This window comes from Musa acuminata, chromosome BXJ3-4 (assembly GCF_036884655.1).
Source record: "Musa acuminata AAA Group cultivar baxijiao chromosome BXJ3-4, Cavendish_Baxijiao_AAA, whole genome shotgun sequence".
In the NCBI taxonomy this organism is placed as follows: domain Eukaryota; kingdom Viridiplantae; phylum Streptophyta; class Magnoliopsida; order Zingiberales; family Musaceae; genus Musa; species Musa acuminata.
The window spans coordinates 8,712,119-8,730,108 of NC_088352.1; the positions used below are offsets into that span (position 1 = coordinate 8,712,119).

At 36.7% G+C, this 17,990-nt stretch overlaps 2 protein-coding genes across 2 annotated transcripts; one reads left to right on the top strand and one right to left on the bottom strand.

Moving 5' to 3' along the window:
- The first annotated feature begins 237 nt into the window (after window positions 1–237).
- Window positions 238–5,516, top strand: LOC135636225 (kinesin-like protein KIN-10C). The gene is made up of 18 exons (XM_065147855.1): window positions 238–552; window positions 792–957; window positions 1,082–1,282; window positions 1,377–1,566; window positions 1,679–1,884; window positions 2,044–2,288; window positions 2,389–2,466; window positions 2,538–2,586; window positions 2,914–2,961; window positions 3,064–3,114; window positions 3,312–3,365; window positions 3,463–3,550; window positions 3,644–3,933; window positions 4,015–4,061; window positions 4,823–4,844; window positions 4,929–4,997; window positions 5,133–5,171; window positions 5,341–5,516. Exons 1-18 carry the CDS (start codon window positions 344–346, stop codon window positions 5,377–5,379), a joined length of 2,091 nt encoding a protein of 696 aa, XP_065003927.1. The 5' UTR covers window positions 238–343; the 3' UTR covers window positions 5,380–5,516.
- Window positions 5,517–6,799: 1,283 nt separating this feature from the next.
- Window positions 6,800–17,736, bottom strand: LOC135636626 (acetyl-coenzyme A carboxylase carboxyl transferase subunit alpha, chloroplastic-like). The gene is made up of 11 exons (XM_065148497.1): window positions 17,476–17,736; window positions 16,298–16,756; window positions 14,947–15,021; window positions 13,017–13,124; window positions 12,761–12,921; window positions 12,309–12,423; window positions 12,054–12,208; window positions 11,324–11,375; window positions 11,174–11,242; window positions 9,006–9,083; window positions 6,800–8,113 (listed from the first exon to the last, which is right to left on the bottom strand). The coding sequence occupies exons 2-11, from the start codon at window positions 16,670–16,672 to the stop codon at window positions 7,058–7,060; spliced, it is 2,244 nt and encodes a 747-aa protein (XP_065004569.1). The 5' UTR covers window positions 16,673–16,756; window positions 17,476–17,736; the 3' UTR covers window positions 6,800–7,057.
- Between the last annotated feature and the right edge of the window lie 254 nt (window positions 17,737–17,990).

A 17,990-nucleotide genomic window follows, 5' to 3' on the forward strand; every position in this document is an offset into this window, starting at 1 on the left:
ATTTTTGTTCTAAGGAAGTGGGGACAATACGTGTGTAAAATTTGAATCCAAAGAATACGATGAACCCTCACAAGCTACTTAACGTGTGAAGTACCCCCATTCAATAGCAGCCTTCCCATCACAACCCACCGAGTAACCCGCTCCTCTCTCAAACGCTTATCCTGTTCTACACGACACCAGACCGATTCAATTGAAAATCCGAATTAGCGCCCAATGCAACGGCTGCATTCCCCGCTTTCGAACCAGAAAGAACCCTAATTTATCGCAAAGCTCTCTCCCCCTTCCTCATCTCTTCCACTTCGATCGAATTCTCCCCCTTCTGTTTCCTTGGGTTTCGATCCGGATGATGGGTTCTTCCTCGGGTGCACGCGATGGTACCGATTCTTTGGCGTCTAAGCCTCAGAGTCAATTACAACGGGGAGTTCGCGTGGTGGGAAAGATCCGACCTTTCGTCGATTCGGAGGCCGGTGGATCCTCCTGTCGTGCTCGGGTTTCCGTCACCAGATTCGTTGGAGACCATGCCTTGGTTGCTTTCGATGACCAGCAGACTTGGTTTGCCATTTTCCCTTTATTACGATAGATTTAGATATTCTTTTATCTTTCTCTAGTCTTTCGAATTTCTTTTAGTTCATTACTAGATAATGAGTGTGAAAGGCATGCCCCTTTTTTTCGGTTCTGGTACTGCTTTGAAGAATTGGATTTAGTAAAAAGGCAGGTGAAATTTTATGGTGTTTTGGATTAGGATCTGTTGTAATTGGTAAAAACACTTTTTTGCTGTTCCTATGATGTAGTCGGAAGGATTCCTACAAGTTGGATTGGTGCTATGAACAAGACGAAAACATTGACCAGATCTTCACTGCAGAGGTTAAGCCTCTCATAGAGGGGCTATTCCGTGGACATAATGGCTGCGTTATTGCTTATGGTGCTCCGGGAAGTGGCAAGTCTCAGCTGATTCAGGTAAATTTTTGAGAGGAATTATAGTTGTATATGTGTTTGGAGTAATCTTTTTATTGGTATTGTTGTTCCTAACATGTTCTCTTTCTCCATTTATTGTGATTTAACGGAGGAGTATTTTGTCTAGGGCTCTGGACAGAACCCTGGTCTAGTGATGATTGCTTTAGGGGAAATATTAGCATTTGCCAATGAAAACAGAGGCTCTGTCACTGTATCATGCTATGAAGTATCTCAAGATCATATATATGATCTCCTGGAGCCCAAGGATCAGGAGGTGCTTATCCTGGAAGATGCATCCAAGAGAATTCAGCTTAAGGGCCTTTCACAGGTAGCGCAAGGAACTTTGAAATTTTTCCAAATGCAGTGACCTTGCTTTTACTTTCTGAATTAGCTGAGTTACTTGTCTGAATATTTGTTTTCAGATCCCTGTAAACTCTATCTCTGATTTCAAGAAATTATCTTTTCATGGGTGTAACATGGGCAAGTCTTGGCTCAAGCTTCCTGATGATAGCACAGTCAGGAGCCACAGAGGCTTGATTGTATATTTGTCTTCTGTTGACAAGGAATCCAACAGTTCTTTAATTGGGAAGATAAACTTTGTTTGTTTGGCAGGTAGAGAAAAAGTACTACTGAATTCAACTCCTTTTTCTTCAGAGTCATCGTTATTTTAGTTTGCCTGATGTGGTTATCGTTTCCTTTCTCACATCACCACTGTTTTTGTCAGACTATGAGGACATTAAGCAGAAGGGTAATGCGAGACCTCAACTAGCTGAGAGTACTAAGATTAACAAGTCATTGTATACACTTCTAAACATCGTTTGCGCACTTAATGCTGGTGAGAATTTCATTCCCTACCGGGAAAGCAAATTGACCCGCTTGCTGCAAGACTTCTTGTGCAAAGCAAGCAGAGCTGTCCTGATTACGTGCTTGGTGAGGCCATGATTTTAGTCTCCATTTATCCTTATCAATGTGGTTATTGTCTTTCTCATCTTCAAACTTATTGTTTTTTATTAAGCTTCTGTTTATATTATTTTTTCCTTAATCTGTTTTAGAGAAGCTAGTCTGATGATCAAATGCTATTCACTGTAGAATCCAACTATCTGTCAAGACACTCTCAGTGCGGTCAACTTGGCATCTAGGTCATGCCAAGTAGCCAATCGACATCGGTGTCACTCAGCCAAGGTCATTAAGAGTGGTTCAAAGTTCAACCAATCATGTTCCCCTTCTATTGTTGGAATACCCGTGAGAGCTGTTTCACAAAAGAAAAATGAGATCTCTCAATGTGCATCATCTGAAAAGAATGGATATGGAACCCCATATGCCATAAGGAGGAGGTAGTACTTGTAAATTAATTATTTGTTCTCCTTAATCTCGTTTTGTTTTAGCCTTGAATCAGCCCTGCATCAAGGGTGATAAAAATACTATTAATGGCAGGTCATTACAGCTAGGAAGTCTGGGAACCTGCTTTTCTGAGAAACAAAAAACTGGTTTCCCATCTGCAATAAGAAAGAAGTACGTGCTCTTACTAAAGTCGTTTCTTTGTAAGAAATCAGAAGTAACTTTCTGCCGAACCTTGTGCTCAGGAAAATGCCCATTGGATCAAGTCCTCCAAACAAAAGTGAAAGTCGGAAGGTATGGATGTTCAACACTGCCATATTACAAGCAAACTTAGCATTTGATACCACAATATACATTTGATTTATCCTAGCATGTCCTGGTTGATGTGTCTATGACTTTAAGTGGACCATGTTTTTTATTGTACCAATGACACCCATTAATTCCTACGCCATGAGTTCTTTGATACATACTCATATACTTCAAATAACACCCGTCTGAACCAAAACACGTTCGTGGAGCTAAAAGTTGGCCACCTCAGAGACAACACTCTACTTAAGTTATGAAATTATGAGTTTTTAAGTTTTTATTTTTAAAGTTGATTAATCTTTTAAGCTTATTCAGGCTAATTCCAGAGTAGACATTGTTGCAGCAGTTGATACATGCAGTCAGGTACTAGTTTTTTTGGAAATGATCCAATTATTCTCTAACTTTTTGTAGAAATCAGATGGTTGAATTGTTGTTTTATTAAAAGATAACCATAAGGCTTTGCAGGGTAACGTTGTTTTGGATTATGTGGATGTAGATTGTCCTATGTTAGAAGAGGTAAATATTAGTTCCTTTTCTTTTATGACATGGTCAAGCATTTGTAAAAGATATACTGTTCTGGTATGACTCTTTACAAATCTCAGTGATGGCAAACGATCCAGTTGGGACCTATGGTTTTATTATTGTTGTATACTGCTCTGGTATGATTAGACGATTTTTTTTCCACCCTTCTTTTCTGAAAGAGATTTTTTCAGGAAAGCTGTGAATCGGTTGGTCCAAATTGTGTAGAAAATATTATGCCAACAGGGGTCAGTTTCTCCGCTCAATGATAAATTTGACATGCTGTTCCGTTTATGTTAATGTGATAAATAACTTATCTTTTTTTTTTTTTTTTCTGGTTTCAAGGGTGATTGTTATACAAATGAAGACACTTTTGTCCAAGACACTGTTGTTGGACTCGGATGTGATGAAAAGATGACTGCTGATCCAATCGGTATGTTGCAGGTTGTTTTTAGTGTTTCAAATACTATTTCTCTGGTATCAAATGCTTCTCATCAGACAGATTTTTCTATTTTGTGATTTGTAGATGGAACCAAGGATGAGATCCACAAAATTTTTGTCAATGAGGATCAATCATCTCCACCGTTGAGTGCAAGACTCAGAGAAATATCAAACTCATTGAAGCTTTTGAGCACTCAAACAACTGCTATTGGATCACCAAACACTGACATGACATCTACCAAACAAATAAATAAGGAAAAACTTGACCCCAAAACTCCTGAAGTTCCTTTTGCAGTGAGATTAGAGAATGAGCCAAACTTTGACTACATTGGCAGTCCGCAGGACATCTTTAAAACTCGCAGCACAGGACTGAAGGTCGTTCATAACTTTTGTGTGTTTAATGTTGGTTTTCTTATCTTGACTAACTGATGCATTCTCTCCTTTTGTCATATACAGAAGTATCTAGCTCAGGAGTGTCTTACTTTCCTCAATAGTGCTAACAAGTAAGTAATTTATCTTACTTCATAGTCAGAAGAAAGTTTTTCAATGCTATAATCAGCTAAGCCATATTGAAAACTTTTACTTACATATGTATCTTTGGATTTTTATGTTCTTAACATAGTTAAAAAGAAATGAGCCATTTAAGTAGCACTGTATTTAATTCTGTAAATATGAATGGTGTGGATAGCATAATGTTATCAGTAGACATTAGAATTTTTTCACTACATGAAGTATGATAAGAAAAAATATTCTTGTCATGTCTTTCTAAGATGTGTACGTGAACACCTAAATATCATGAGAGTGGATAAATAAGTTGTTCTAAATACTATGATTTACATTACATTTTCATGATGAGAAGTGTTTGTGTCACCGACAGCCAAAGCCTGCACCTTTTTATTAATTTATTAGTACAAATTGTTGCCAAGAGGGATTTGAATAGATAGTTCCAAGAGTGAGCAAAATGATCAACTTCTGTGGTATCTTTACAAAAAAAATGCAACTACTACATCATCAAGATTACAAATCATGTTACTAAAAATGCATATGGCTCTACCATCCGCATTTAGCAGTAATCAAAAGCTGCACTTCTAATCGCGTTTTTCTATGATGTATAGGCAACTATATTTTTTCACAAGCAGTCATACGATCAATTTTATCCAGTGGTTGGCTTAATAATAACTTTTCATGAATATTCAATCATATATAACTTTTATTGTTTGGTGTGCTTATGTTTGATGTACTTGTCTTGATTTTGGCACTGCAGGGAGGAGCTTAAGGGATTAAAGGTCCAATTTATATCACATGACTAATTCACTCTTTATCCCGTTTAATTGTTTGCTAATTCCTTTCCTTTCCTTTCCTTTCTGCAGGGAATTGGAGAGAAGAGAGCAACATATATTCTTCAGCTTCGTGAAGAATCTTCCGAACCCTTCAAGAATGTAAGCATCATAATTTAGATATCCTCTTAAAATTACTTGCAGCGACAACTCATGGAAATTTGTGAAATGTACAAAGCTGACCACACCATCGTTTCTGTATAATTTACTAAAACTGATATTTCTTTAAAATTCCAGATGGATGATCTTAAAGAGATAGGCTTGTCTAGAAAACAGGTAATGTTTTGACGAGATATGGTTTAACTTGTTTTTTACTGGGATCCTGTTTGAAATTTCTTATAATTCCAATTTCTTTACGTCTTGTAAGTGGTTGTATCTCCAAGGTGGAGGACTAATTTTGTTGGATAAAATGGCTATCATCTTACGATGTTTCTCTTTCTTTCAGATAAATGCAATGATGTCACAAGTCCTCGGAGATTTTTAGGCTGGCATTGCAATGGCGCTGTGACTTGTACATGTGAATCATGAATGTGGTATACCAAAAAAATCGATTGGACCGGACCCTTTGTTGAGTTGCTGATAGCTCCACAGATGTGTAACTAATGCTTACTCTTTTGGTTGCTTTACCAGAGGATTGTCACCTTTGTTGAGTTGTACTTGATATAATGCCTACACATGTAGGTTGTAAGCTACTTCGATTATTGCTTGGATAAAAAGCTTGTAATACAGTATGAGGGATATATTGCAACTCTTGTTATCATGGATGAAAGAATAAAAAAAGAACGTGTCATCACCATCTAGATTTGTATTTCGAAAGCACTGAATTGCTTCCACTATTTATTTCCACACTGGGAGCCGTTTCTTGAGAAGGTAGTAATTGGGGGGGGGGGGGGGGAGAAGCCATGTCAACTTTGTTGACTATAGAGAATTCTTTCTTTTGTTCCTTCTCTATAAGCCATAATAATTTAATGTGATTGTTAAAACAGACTTTAGCTCTCCACTTCCAAATTCGTCTAAAGTGTCTAAAAGTCAAGGGTTAGAACAAAGACCCTATAAAACCTACATTAGGGCATACCTGACAATAAGAGATTCAAATAATTCGATAAAATATATATAAAATAAAAAAAATCAATAAAAAAGAGTTAGAATCCCTTCAGAATATACCTAAAAGTCTTTTATAATGTGCTGGGACCAACAGTAAGTGAAGGTCGTCACGATAAATGTTAGGAAGGATTACTCCCGACCATCGATGAGCCATTACGATTATAGGATAACAACTCACTCTTAGCTCAAAGTTGCCGACTTTGATATAAGTCAATCTTATTGGTGCCACGTTACCTATACACGTGTCATGTCCACATATCAGTAGTGATCACATCTTTGATGTCCTCAACAGAATCCAACTAAGTTCATGCCCCCATATTGACCAGACATCTACCTACCTAAATCATGCCCACATATTGACCAGACAGTGATTTCATCAACGGAATCCAACTAAGTCTTGGACGATTGTAGTTGTGACATCGGCTTGAGAGTGGACCATCCTCATATGAGGGATTAGATTTTGTGGAAACTGCAGCGAACATTCCCTTTTGCTCCATCCGTGAACGGATTAGAAGTTGATCTTTTTAGATAGATCCCGCAGAAGAAGATAACACATTAGAAGACATGGTTTATGAACTACTACTACTACTACTACTACTACTACTACTACTACAAACATATCCATCAGTGGATGTCAAGTGATAACTTCAATATATTTCACACTGATGATTGATCTAATTGTGCATAGAGCTTCATATGATTGTATGTACAGTGAGATACAATCATTTGTTGTTGTTTTACCTTACTAAATTAAGCTTTGTACTGTAACTAGAGATCAATCTGCAAGCAAAAGATATAGGTAAAATGAATTATACAAGTTTCCCATGTAAATCCATGATTAAATAGCAAAACAACAACAAATTTGTGTTTATTGCAGTTACTAACATCATAAATGAAGATAGAGAAACTCAACATAACTCCTTGTATCGATGGAGATATCCACAACCATAAAAGGGAATTAATGACCAAGAGGGCAGTGAAATTAAATAGACAAGTTCCTTAAAGCACTGTCTATATGCTGTGATGTCCAATTAAAAAAAAAAAAAAAAACTGATACCTCATTCAGGGCTGTTTCCGGCACTCACCGTCTCTTGAACAGTTAAGTCAACAGGACTGCCTTCGGCATCAACTGTTTCTTGCGCAGGTAAACCGACGACACTTTCTACCTTCTTCTTCAGGCCAGTAAGATCCATTACAGCAGCAATTTGCTCCCTTATCTCTCTCTCCAATTCCTCCACTTTTTCATCACTGGGACCACTGGCTATCTGCTTCTTCAACTCTTCTATTTTCCCCCTAACGCCAGCCATATCTATTGCCTTCTCTATTTCCTTATTTATCACCTCATCTGCCTTTGCTAATTTCTCACCTAACCCAGGTGGAGATGTTGGTCCTATCTTCTTAACCGATCCCACCACTTCAAGATTCACAGATTTTAGCATTTCCGCTAACTCTTCCTTGGCACTTTCCACCTCCTTGATCTGATCATCATCTAATTGTTCCCCCTTTGCCACCTTATCACGCGCCCTTCTCAGTACCTCCATCTTGCCTTTGACCTTCTCTTTGAGTTTCTCATCGAGTTTTTCATTAATCTGTTCCTTCAGCTTCTCTCCTTTAGCTTTCAGGTCCTGCAGCCTGTTAATCTTAAAAAGCAGTACAAGTTTCTTCTTTAGGCTCATGTAAGATCCACGACGAGATAGATTGTGCTTAAATTTGTTCACCAGTCTATCTGCTTTTTCCTGCAAGGTTGGACTAAGTGTTCCATCAGGCGTGCTCGGAGATTTGGATAACTCCATCTTAAGAGCTTTGACCCTTCTTTGTAATCCCATTGAAATGAAGGCCTTTGTCATTTCCTTGTCAATTTCTTTCCTAAGTTTTTCTATTTTGTCAGAGATGGTTGGCATAGGATATTTGCCTTTAGCTTCCACTACTGATTTCTTTAGGTTTTTTATTTCCATCACTATGTCAGCTTTGACTTTGGAAAGGTTGACTTCCTTCTTTTTCATGTTAAAATTCTTAGTTGGTGGAAGAGGTTTGCCTTCTAGATATCCCCCTATTTGCCTGAACTTCATATGGCGATGACTAAGTAGAGTTTCTTTGTCCATTGCAGCAAGCTCCTGAGTTAGATAACTTAGTTTTTCATTATCTTTACAAGAAATCAAACAAAAAAAGAACCATTTACAAATATTTCTAATAAAGCAGAAATAATGCAATAATATTTGGGTTATTCTTGAGGATGCTACCTTACAGAATATTAAAGTATTTTCTCTTCAATTAAAAATATTTCTGCTGTAATAATTTGGACATCTAGCACATTCTAGTTAGAATGGATATGAACCATTACTATTTATTAAAACATGGAATGTTTATTCAGCTAAAGAGATGAAGATAAGTATTGAAATAAGTTTTCTTCTTCAGCAAAGATCATCATAGACTTCACCTCAGAAAGAATGAGAGGGCATGTTTAATGATTCATGCTACAAGATCTGCAATTATATACACTGAATTGAAAAACACTGCAATCTGTAAGAAGAAGCCATTTTTGTGTCAAGGATTTAAAATGAATCCAGCTCTGTACAGAAAAGTTTCTGACCAAGGAGAGAAGGTGAATTTAAGTGCAATTCTTTATAATATCTTTCAGTAATTAAAGCACCTTTTTTGTAATCTTAGGACACGCAAATTGACATTTAAATCTGTGAAGGAAAACCAAGTTACAGACACATGTTTTTTAAGTTAATGTATCAACACAAGCAACCAACTGATGATCTTATATTGAGAAAAGTTTTCTGGGAATGAAGGGTTGAAAGAGCAAACAGTATTATGTCCGAAATGTTTCTGATTACAATGACCCTTCAAATAATATTAACAAATGCAGTAATTAAAAGAGATGTTTCTTTCAGAATTGAAAAAGGATGAGACCCACAAGTTGTAGAGATAGTACTTCTAACATACTATTTAGCTTTTTTAATTCTATGTTAAAAATAAACAAAATTGCAAAACAAAATGTACCTGCATGGCCTTCACTAGTTTAACCTTTATCTGCTGGGATGTCCATGTTGGATCAGTATGCGCACCACCAAGAGGTTCCTGAGTGATATATGGTATAACATGAACATAAAAAGCTTCCTTTTCAAATATAACTTGAAAACTAGCAGAATTTTCTGCTAGCATTTTCTAGAGATCAACACTAAATAATGAAAAAGACAAACTAAAGTGTACCCACCACAGGTCTGGTTTACTTCCCCAGAATATTCATGCAAAGCAAGTACAAATACAGGACACCCTACTCTAATTGGAATATTTTGCAAATACAGAAACAAATTTATATATTCCAATCAGTGATATATAGTCGCTTCAGCTAAAAGTACACCAACCTATATAACATGCGGAAATAAATTATTATGGGTTAATTCTTGAAGGTTCCTCAAACCCAAAAATATACTGTCATTCTTTTACCTAAAAGCTTGTTTATGCTCCCAATGTCATATATCTCATCTTTAATTCAGACAAATTTTCATATTTCAATCCTATAAGAAACTAATAAAGTACCCAAGGATAAAGGAAGGTGGAAGACGATCGATAACTTTGAGATAATACGACAGAGCCTCTATGATGCCGACAACTATAGGAGTTCATCATATTCGCAACCTTCATATCACAAAGGATGACTAATAGATGTACGATGACAGTTAGTCTTTTTTTTTTCCAGAGTCAATTGGTTCTTACACCACAGAATAACAATTTAGTGCTGATACCCACAGTTCCGGTGCACTCAAATCTCAATCTCTGCAACCCCTATCACTCTTGCCTTAGGAGGGTCCTAGGACCCGTTAATAATGATGAGACAAAGAATAATACCACATTAATGCATCAATGGCACACTGTTTGGGTTCCAACATTGGGTCCAATAAGCCTACAATATTGACAAACAACTCCAAAAGATATATTAATTCAATGATAGATATATATAATGTTATTCAATTCAGCGATGGAAGTGTATATATTAATTCAATTCCATGAACCATTGGACCACCGACCATGGAGTCTAGTCATTCAATTTGGTGATAGAAGTGTATACATTAATGTTATCTCGATAATTTATTTTGCTAAAATCGTAGAGTTACGAACCTGATCCAACATCTCTACTCTTGGTGGGCCACTTCAATCAATGGAAGCAACTTTGACGAAGGACCATTTGACAAAAATCTTCGTATAGCTTAGATAATTTTTTTGATTTTTGATCATTATAGTCTAGAATTTCTATTTATTTATAGCTTAGATATAGTTGATTCTTATTTAATTTTAGTTTATGTACCAAGAAAAAAGAGAAAAAACTCTAAAATAGGGGTTTTTTTTTTCCCATTTTCGACTGATTTTTCATTGTTTTATGAATTCCAATACATACAATGTACCAAGTGTTGGTGCATCAGTACCAACTGGCACATACCGATCCATGGTATGCACGATCGATACCAGATGGCAATAGTTGCTAATATTTTAAGAGAATACATCTTTCCTTTCCATCAAAAATTCCAATTTCATAAAATATTGTTGTCTTGCCACCTCAAAGAAAAAGTAGAAATTGATGGGGAATCTTTGTGCATTTGTACCCAATTATTTTATTCACTGTTGCATAAAATCTGATTTTTTTTCACTGTTGCCAAATTAAGGTGATACATAATAGATCATACACTACAGTCAGTCAGCAACACTAATGTCATATCTATAATGACTTTTGTGTAAAACTTCCAATCCTGCTTCTAAACTATAATCTTCAGCTGCATCTGCATCTGCATCTGCATCGGCATCTGCAGAGCTGGAGGCCAGTTAGCAACTTCAATAGAAGGCCTTAGAGATACCATTACCTTTAACAATCTTAGCCATTCCAAAGACCTTAATCAGATCATCTTCATAAATTTTGCAGCTTACTAAACCATATACAAGTTCATCAGTTCTTCAGACGTGGGTTACCCACTATGGAGGCCTTTAAGGATAAACTTCTTTCTGGACATGCTATGTCACTTGCCCAACCTTCCTAAGCAGACCACTTTCACATGTTTTGTAGCTCAATCGACCCATTAGTAAATTCACAAACTTTTGTAATATTACAATCGTGTAACATACTGATATCAATCTGATATTTGCATCAAATTAGAATGAAAAGGATAGGAACTTACTGGAATGATCCCATCTGCAATTTTTAATTTACAAAGTTCGGTGGATGTGATCTTCAGTTGCTCAGCTGCCTGTTAATGTTACTGTAAATACTTCAAAATATAAAAGTACTTAAGCTCATAGAGGGCATATATACGGGACAAGATATATACCTCAGGAGCTTCTTGAGAAGACTTCCACAAAATTGCAGCACATGCTTCTGGACTGCACAGAACATGATAGATTGTTTATGGTACAATAAAGAATATGGCAAGAAACATGTCATGGCGTGTAATGTGTTAATTCATAATGGTAGCTTTTTTAGGTTTGAAAAGAAAAGGAGTCAAAAGTAGCATAGTGTAATCTAAAAGTTTTCCTCTCCTTCATCACCACAGCTGCAAGTCCAACAGATTTCTTATAAGTATGCGTGTGAGCAATAAAATAGGTTTTCATTTCTCCAAAAAAGAAAATGTAAGGGATTAGATTGAAGGGGATATCAGAGCCAAATGGCTGGGGGAAAAGTCCATCTAAATGGGTCCGAATAATTGGAATATAAGACTTTTAGATGAACAATTGAACCAACTCAAACATATGTATATTGAATATTTTATGACCAATTAAAACATGCAACATCCTTAATGTCTCAGTAAAACTGATGGAATTTGTTTAGGCTTTATGGTCAGACATAACTTCACAGAAATGAATTGGTATTTGGCCTGATGGACCTCTCAAAATCCAATGCAATTTATTGTTCAATGTAGATTCTTGAATTGAATTATACAGCCAAAATACAAAATCACGAATTTATTCAGCACTTGAATGTTTTCTGTCTGGTGAACATCAAATATAATCAACTTAAAAATATGAATTTTCTTCACAGAGTGTACGGGGATGCAAACTCACCTGGCAACATAGAAGACTGAATTTTCCAACATGTACATTTTGTTTGCACAGCCAATAGCAAGAGCTCCACCAGATCCACCTTCACCAATAACAATAGTGACAATTGGAACCTTCAGGTCAAACATAGTCCTTAAGTTAACGGCTATTGCCTCCCCCTGCATTAATCAGATCCACAAGCACAATGATACATTTCTTTCAAATGACACAAATTTTATAAACAACAGTTCCAAATAGAAGGGGATGAGGCTAAACTACCTGGCCAAGTTCTTCAGATTTAAGATCAGCAAATGCCCCAGGTGTGTCAATAAATGTGATGATGGGAAATCTATGGTGGTCTGCATACCTCATCATACGCAAGGCCTTACGGTAACTACACATAGTCACATGCATGGTAGTGAGGTAAAGGCTTTGCATGTGAAAGTAGATCACATAAAAATCTTACAAAGACTAAGAAGAACATTGGAGAAAACACTAAATAATTAGAAGCTCTACATGCATAATTAGCAGGTGGAAGTAACCTCATAAATATCACAAAATTTGCGAAAGCAATGAGCTGACAAACTACAGTAATATGCATTTCATAATTGAATTACTAACCAGAAGTACATATTCCAAAATAATTTTGAAAATAACATTCATATCACAAAAAGTGTCAGCCACTCATTCGAAAAACAGAAAAATTAGAAATGGATTTGTCAATTCAATACCCGTGTGGAGTAGGCATTCCAAAATTGCGGTGTATATTTTCTTTAGTGTTCCTGCCTTTCTGATGACCAATAAATGCATAGGTGTTCCCATCTATGGTTCCAAGACCTGTTACAATGGCAGGGTCATCATAACCTGCACGGTCTCCATGAAGCTCGACCCACTATGAAACAACCACAAGGGAGATGTGAGCTTGAAAATTTATGCAGAAAAGAAAAGCAGAGAATTATGAAGAAAGCATGTGATGTGGGTATATACCTTGTCAGTAATGTTCAACACATGGTCAAGAAATGTTGGCCTGTTGGGATGCCGAGCAATACTCAATCTTTGAATAGGAGTCAAATGTGTGTACAAGTCTTTCAGGGCCTGGGATGATTCAGCAGAATCAGAAAAGGAGATCTCACAGGGATTATTATCAGAAACAGAACAAAATTCAGCAGACACAAGTACTAGGGTTCATGAGATAAGTAGCTACAAAGACCATAATGAAATATCTAACTACATCTCTAAATGGTTGACCAAAACTTCCTTTTCCATATGGAATTACAGGTAAATCAAATGGAAAACCACGCTATATGCACTCCTAAATGTATGTTAAGTCTTCTGAAATGCTGCCTTGCAAGAAAACTACCTATAGGCCTCATATTAAATACTACTCAGCACATCCTTCAATGAGGCAGAGTAGGTGGTTCAGAGCATATGATTTAATGAGGCCATTCATCAAGGAAGTTGACCAAAAATTGCATAAAAGATGGAGGTGACTATCTAGGCATGTTTGGAACTTGAATCTTATGCTAACTGGATTGCTCTAAACATAACATTTCAAATGAGTATACACCGCCTAGTATTAGAACCAGGAAACACTCACAGAATGAGACTGAAGGAAAATTTCTAATAGTAGAACCACTGAGAGACAAAAGGCATGAAAATAAAAATCTAAATTTGTCAAGGCTCAGTAAAGCTAACATAATTATGGCATTGTTCACAGTGGTAAGAAAAATGTGACTCTGGGCTCATATTGCCAAAGCAATCACATGAATTTGTTGCATTGCCTGAAGAAAATTATTCTGCTAATGATATCCCATGCTATCTGTTAGTGCCTATAGGAATTGGCTAACAAAGCAATACACGGACAGTATATTATCAAAATGATACTAAAACTGGAAATATTAATAACAGGTGACTAGAGCAGAGGAAACATTTCCAGTCCTCACCCTTAAAATTGCACCTACATGACATTATTTAGTAACTGTTCTTTTATGTTTGAAAATCACAAACTCGAAATTATAAAGTAAAACCCGTCCAAATTATGAGCATTGTTTTCTGAAAAATGAGTAAAAGAAATATTCTTTCATTTTGATGAAATTTGGCCCCTTTTTTTGCCCCTCATATTTTCTGTAACCAAGAAAATATGCACTTCTACTGAAAAGTTTACTGCCCATATCTAGAAATTAAAGAATTATATCACCTTGCTCATTCACATTTTAATCAAAATGTAAGTCACAATGCAAGACATACCCAGTATAATAAAAGATTGAATAATCATAATGCAACCACAGAAAACAAAATAAAATTTAATAATTTCCATCTCCATGTAGGAGGTTTTAACAATTCCTACTGTTTCAAGGGACCTGTGATTTCCAGAAACTCCTTTTTACAAAGTGCTGAGACAACTCAAAATTTGAATATAAAATGGACTCAGGAATAATTTCCTACATCAAAACCATATGTGGGAATCCTAGAAGGAAGTGCAATTTATCTGATAGATTATAAAACTACTTATGACATAAGACTTTAAAAGACTTTGAAATACAAACAATCACCACTGCAGCTCCCATGTATATTCTATTTTTTCTTTTCATGCTGTTCAATGCTCAACGAGACTACCAGCTACATAAATAAAGCCTAAAAAGCAGTGAACAATTAAAAATTATATCTTAACAAATTGAACATGTATTAGTGACAGATATATTGTAACGATTCAAGCAATTCCAGTTTCCCAATTTTCTTGAGGTATCCACTACATATCAACAAAATTCACGGTGAACTTTCTGCTGTGATCAAGTTTTCAACATCCATTTGAGAAGATGGGCCGCACAAATGTGGACTTATGCCATCTGCAAATGGGGCAACTTTTCCTTCTTTTATTTATCCATTATCATGCAAGTAAAGGCACTACAAGTACAACCTGCTGGTATTTGCTTTCCAGTAGATTAATTTGATCAGTGAAGTCCAGACCAGTCTCATCAGCCATTTTACGCACCTGCAAAAAATTACACTCAGAGATCATTAAAGAAATCTGATGAAAACCCCCATATCATCAGTAAAGCATTCAAGACAGTGGATAACATGATGGAAGGAAAAGAGACAAACTCCAACAGGTTCCCTAGTTCTTGAAGTAAACACTATAATCACCCATGAAACAAGAAACACAATAGAAAACAATGAATGTTGAAGTGCAAGCAAATCCATAATACCGTGTGTGAACCATGCGCGAAAGTAAAACATTTGGTTTACAAATGCCTTGTCTTCACTGGTCATTTATTTGTAATAAATGTTGGGCCAATCCTAACTAGTTTTATTGTGTACACACTTCTTGGTTGCTGTAGGGAAATCATGTTAATAACACAAACTCCAACTTTTCATTATATTCACTCACTGCTGAAACATGAATCATATATAAAATTATACATAATCTTATATAATTGGAAAAATAAAAATAATGCACTCTATTACACAAATAACACAAACTCCAACTTTTCATTATATTCTCTCACTGCTGAAACACGAATCATATATAAAATCATGATATGCAACTTTGAATGGTACCGCCCGGTATGGGTGGTACATACTGGTCCGACAGCATACTGATACGCGGACCGCTCGCTACCGGATGGAACGTGCTACGGTAATAGGAAGAAATATTTAAAATCGCTCGGTACGCCTTGGTGTACCGCTCGATACACGGTACCGTACCATACCGAGCCAACCTCGAAACACTGGTACGGTACGGTATTGCATACCTTGTATAAAATTATACATAATCTTATAGAATTGGAAAAATAAAAATAGTGCACTCTATTACACAAATATCTCAAACAAGAAAATTATTGGCTTCATGAAGATCTCATGATTCATGATACAGTACCACTCACGTTTTAATCTTTATATTCATGAGACTTGCATAGTAGAACCTTTCATAGACATCATTGTTCTAGACAATTAATAGTCATATTACATGTCAGATAAATATATAGATATGCCAAGTAGAATGAGCCATGCATAATTATCAGCATATAAGATAGGACAAGTCAAACATTTCATAATATCATGTGCCAACTTCAATAGGTGAGAATAAAGTTGTTTGACTAAATAGCAGTCATCACTAAACATCAAAGCCCCATTCCATAAGCACAGAGTGGAAGTCCACAACACAAGTAGCAGCTAAAAGACTAAAATAATATAAATGCATAACCTGTTGAAAAACTAATCGACTAAATATCAAATGTTATAAATACAAAACCTGATGCAAAACTTACATCAATAATCTTCTTTTGTAGTTCAACCAATGGCTTCTCAAATTCAAGAGTAACCGGCTTTGGTTTTTCCACGAGAGGCTTGAATCGAGACAAATAGCTCAAGTGGCCACTTTTTAAATTTGGATCAATATCTTCTGGCCAGGGATATTCATTCTTTTGTCCTTTTTTAATTCTTGCAACAACACAAAACCTATGCCCATTTCTACGTGTAGATTGTCCAAAATGCTTCAGCCAAACTTTGCTAACTCCACTGGACAAGACCCTCCGTTGTTCAGCACCAAGGAGACCATTCCATGTATAAATATGTGATCCAGATACATAACTGCTACTCTCCCCACATACATTGGCTGCTGGTGAGAGGAAGAGAGAGTTCATCTCAAAATCCTATTTCTCTGCGAGAAATGCAACTCCTTTGATATTTTTATGTTGAAAACAAACCAAATCCCAAGTGCTTCACTCCTGCATCACAAAAGATTAAATAAATGAGCAGCTAAACTCATAATGCAAGTGCTTGCAAGAAATCATGATGATAGCTCCAAGACCAGATGAAGCCCCTTAGCACACTCGACAACCCTCGATTAGTGGAGTGACCATAGAGTAACGCAACCAAATTTTTCAATGTGTAATCAATCACAAGCACTTACTAAACCTTAAGTAAAAGAAGTTTCTAACACAAAGACATAAACATCAAGAAGGTCATACATCCGATTTACTTTCTGATGAAATTATATCTTCTTTTTATTTTTGTAATAAAAAGAAGAGATGATCTGGGTAGTTGAGTATCCACGACCTAATCTTGAAAGTAAGCTAACTTATGTATAATCAAATTATAAATTAAGAAACTCGAATTAGTAACAAAGGCTACAGACATAGACATTTCAAAAATGGGGGCATTTACGATCTCTATCTGCTTAACAACCCTAAACTCCGCCGGATCTAACTTACGCCGCTATTTTCAGATGCCATCACGCTCCTAGACCTCGAACGAGGACCAGAAAACAAAGTAACCGTACAATTCGATAACAAGCGACGACAACATTCGACCCCAAAACCTTAAAAAGTGAAAATATCTCAAACATACAGCTTAACTTTTCAATCCCTTTCAAAGATATCTTGAAACCAATGAATCGTGACACAATGAGCATAAAACCCTAAAGCGAACATCAAAACTATGTTACCAGGAGCACCGCGATCCAGCTTCTGATGCTCGATCCGGGAAAAGAAGAGATGGGGGTCGGGGATCTCGGGGTTAGAGTGGCTTGCGGGTGCTAAGAAGCAGGGATCCCGGCGGCTTCTACAGAGCTCAAACTGAGTAGACGAAGAGAGATGGAGGAAATAAATAAGGGGTTAGGGGTAAGCCATTTGGTTGCAGATGATGCTGATGGCGGAAGGAGTCGGGCGATAACTCCGAAGCCAGCGATTCCCATCCACCTTGCTCCGAAATGTTGGGCTCTCCGTCTCTAAGCTCGAGATTCGTGCCTTTCCCATCGGACGGTCGAAACTCCTTCTCCCGGTTGGCGCTTAACATGGTAACTTTGGCATTCATCTCACACTACCCACTTGACCACCTGGGCAGCAAATGGAGGAGTTTCGGGCCCCACTATTCGCCGCCTCGGAGTAATGGAACGGGTACCCGTCTCTGATGCTATAAAACGGACGCTGGAGTCTTAATGCACATGATCCGTCGCACCAT

What these genes read in the sequence shown, in the direction of transcription:
- LOC135636225 (XM_065147855.1), top strand. Translation starts at nt 344, where the DNA reads ATGATGGGTTCTTCCTCGGGTGCACGCGATGGTACCGATTCTTTGGCG. An exon ending in GCAAGTCTCAGCTGATTCAG is followed by an intron (nt 958 to 1,081) that starts GTAAATTTTTGA and finishes TATTTTGTCTAG; the next exon opens with GGCTCTGGACAGAACCCTGG. An exon ending in CTTCCGAACCCTTCAAGAAT is followed by an intron (nt 4,998 to 5,132) that starts GTAAGCATCATA and finishes TTAAAATTCCAG; the next exon opens with ATGGATGATCTTAAAGAGAT.
- LOC135636626 (XM_065148497.1), bottom strand. Translation starts at nt 16,672, where the DNA reads ATGAACTCTCTCTTCCTCTCACCAGCAGCCAATGTATGTGGGGAGAGT. An exon ending in AATCTGAAGAACTTGGCCAG is followed by an intron (nt 12,209 to 12,308) that starts GTAGTTTAGCCT and finishes TGATTAATGCAG; the next exon opens with GGGGAGGCAATAGCCGTTAA. An exon ending in AACTAGTGAAGGCCATGCAG is followed by an intron (nt 8,114 to 9,005) that starts GTACATTTTGTT and finishes TATCTAACTCAG; the next exon opens with GAGCTTGCTGCAATGGACAA.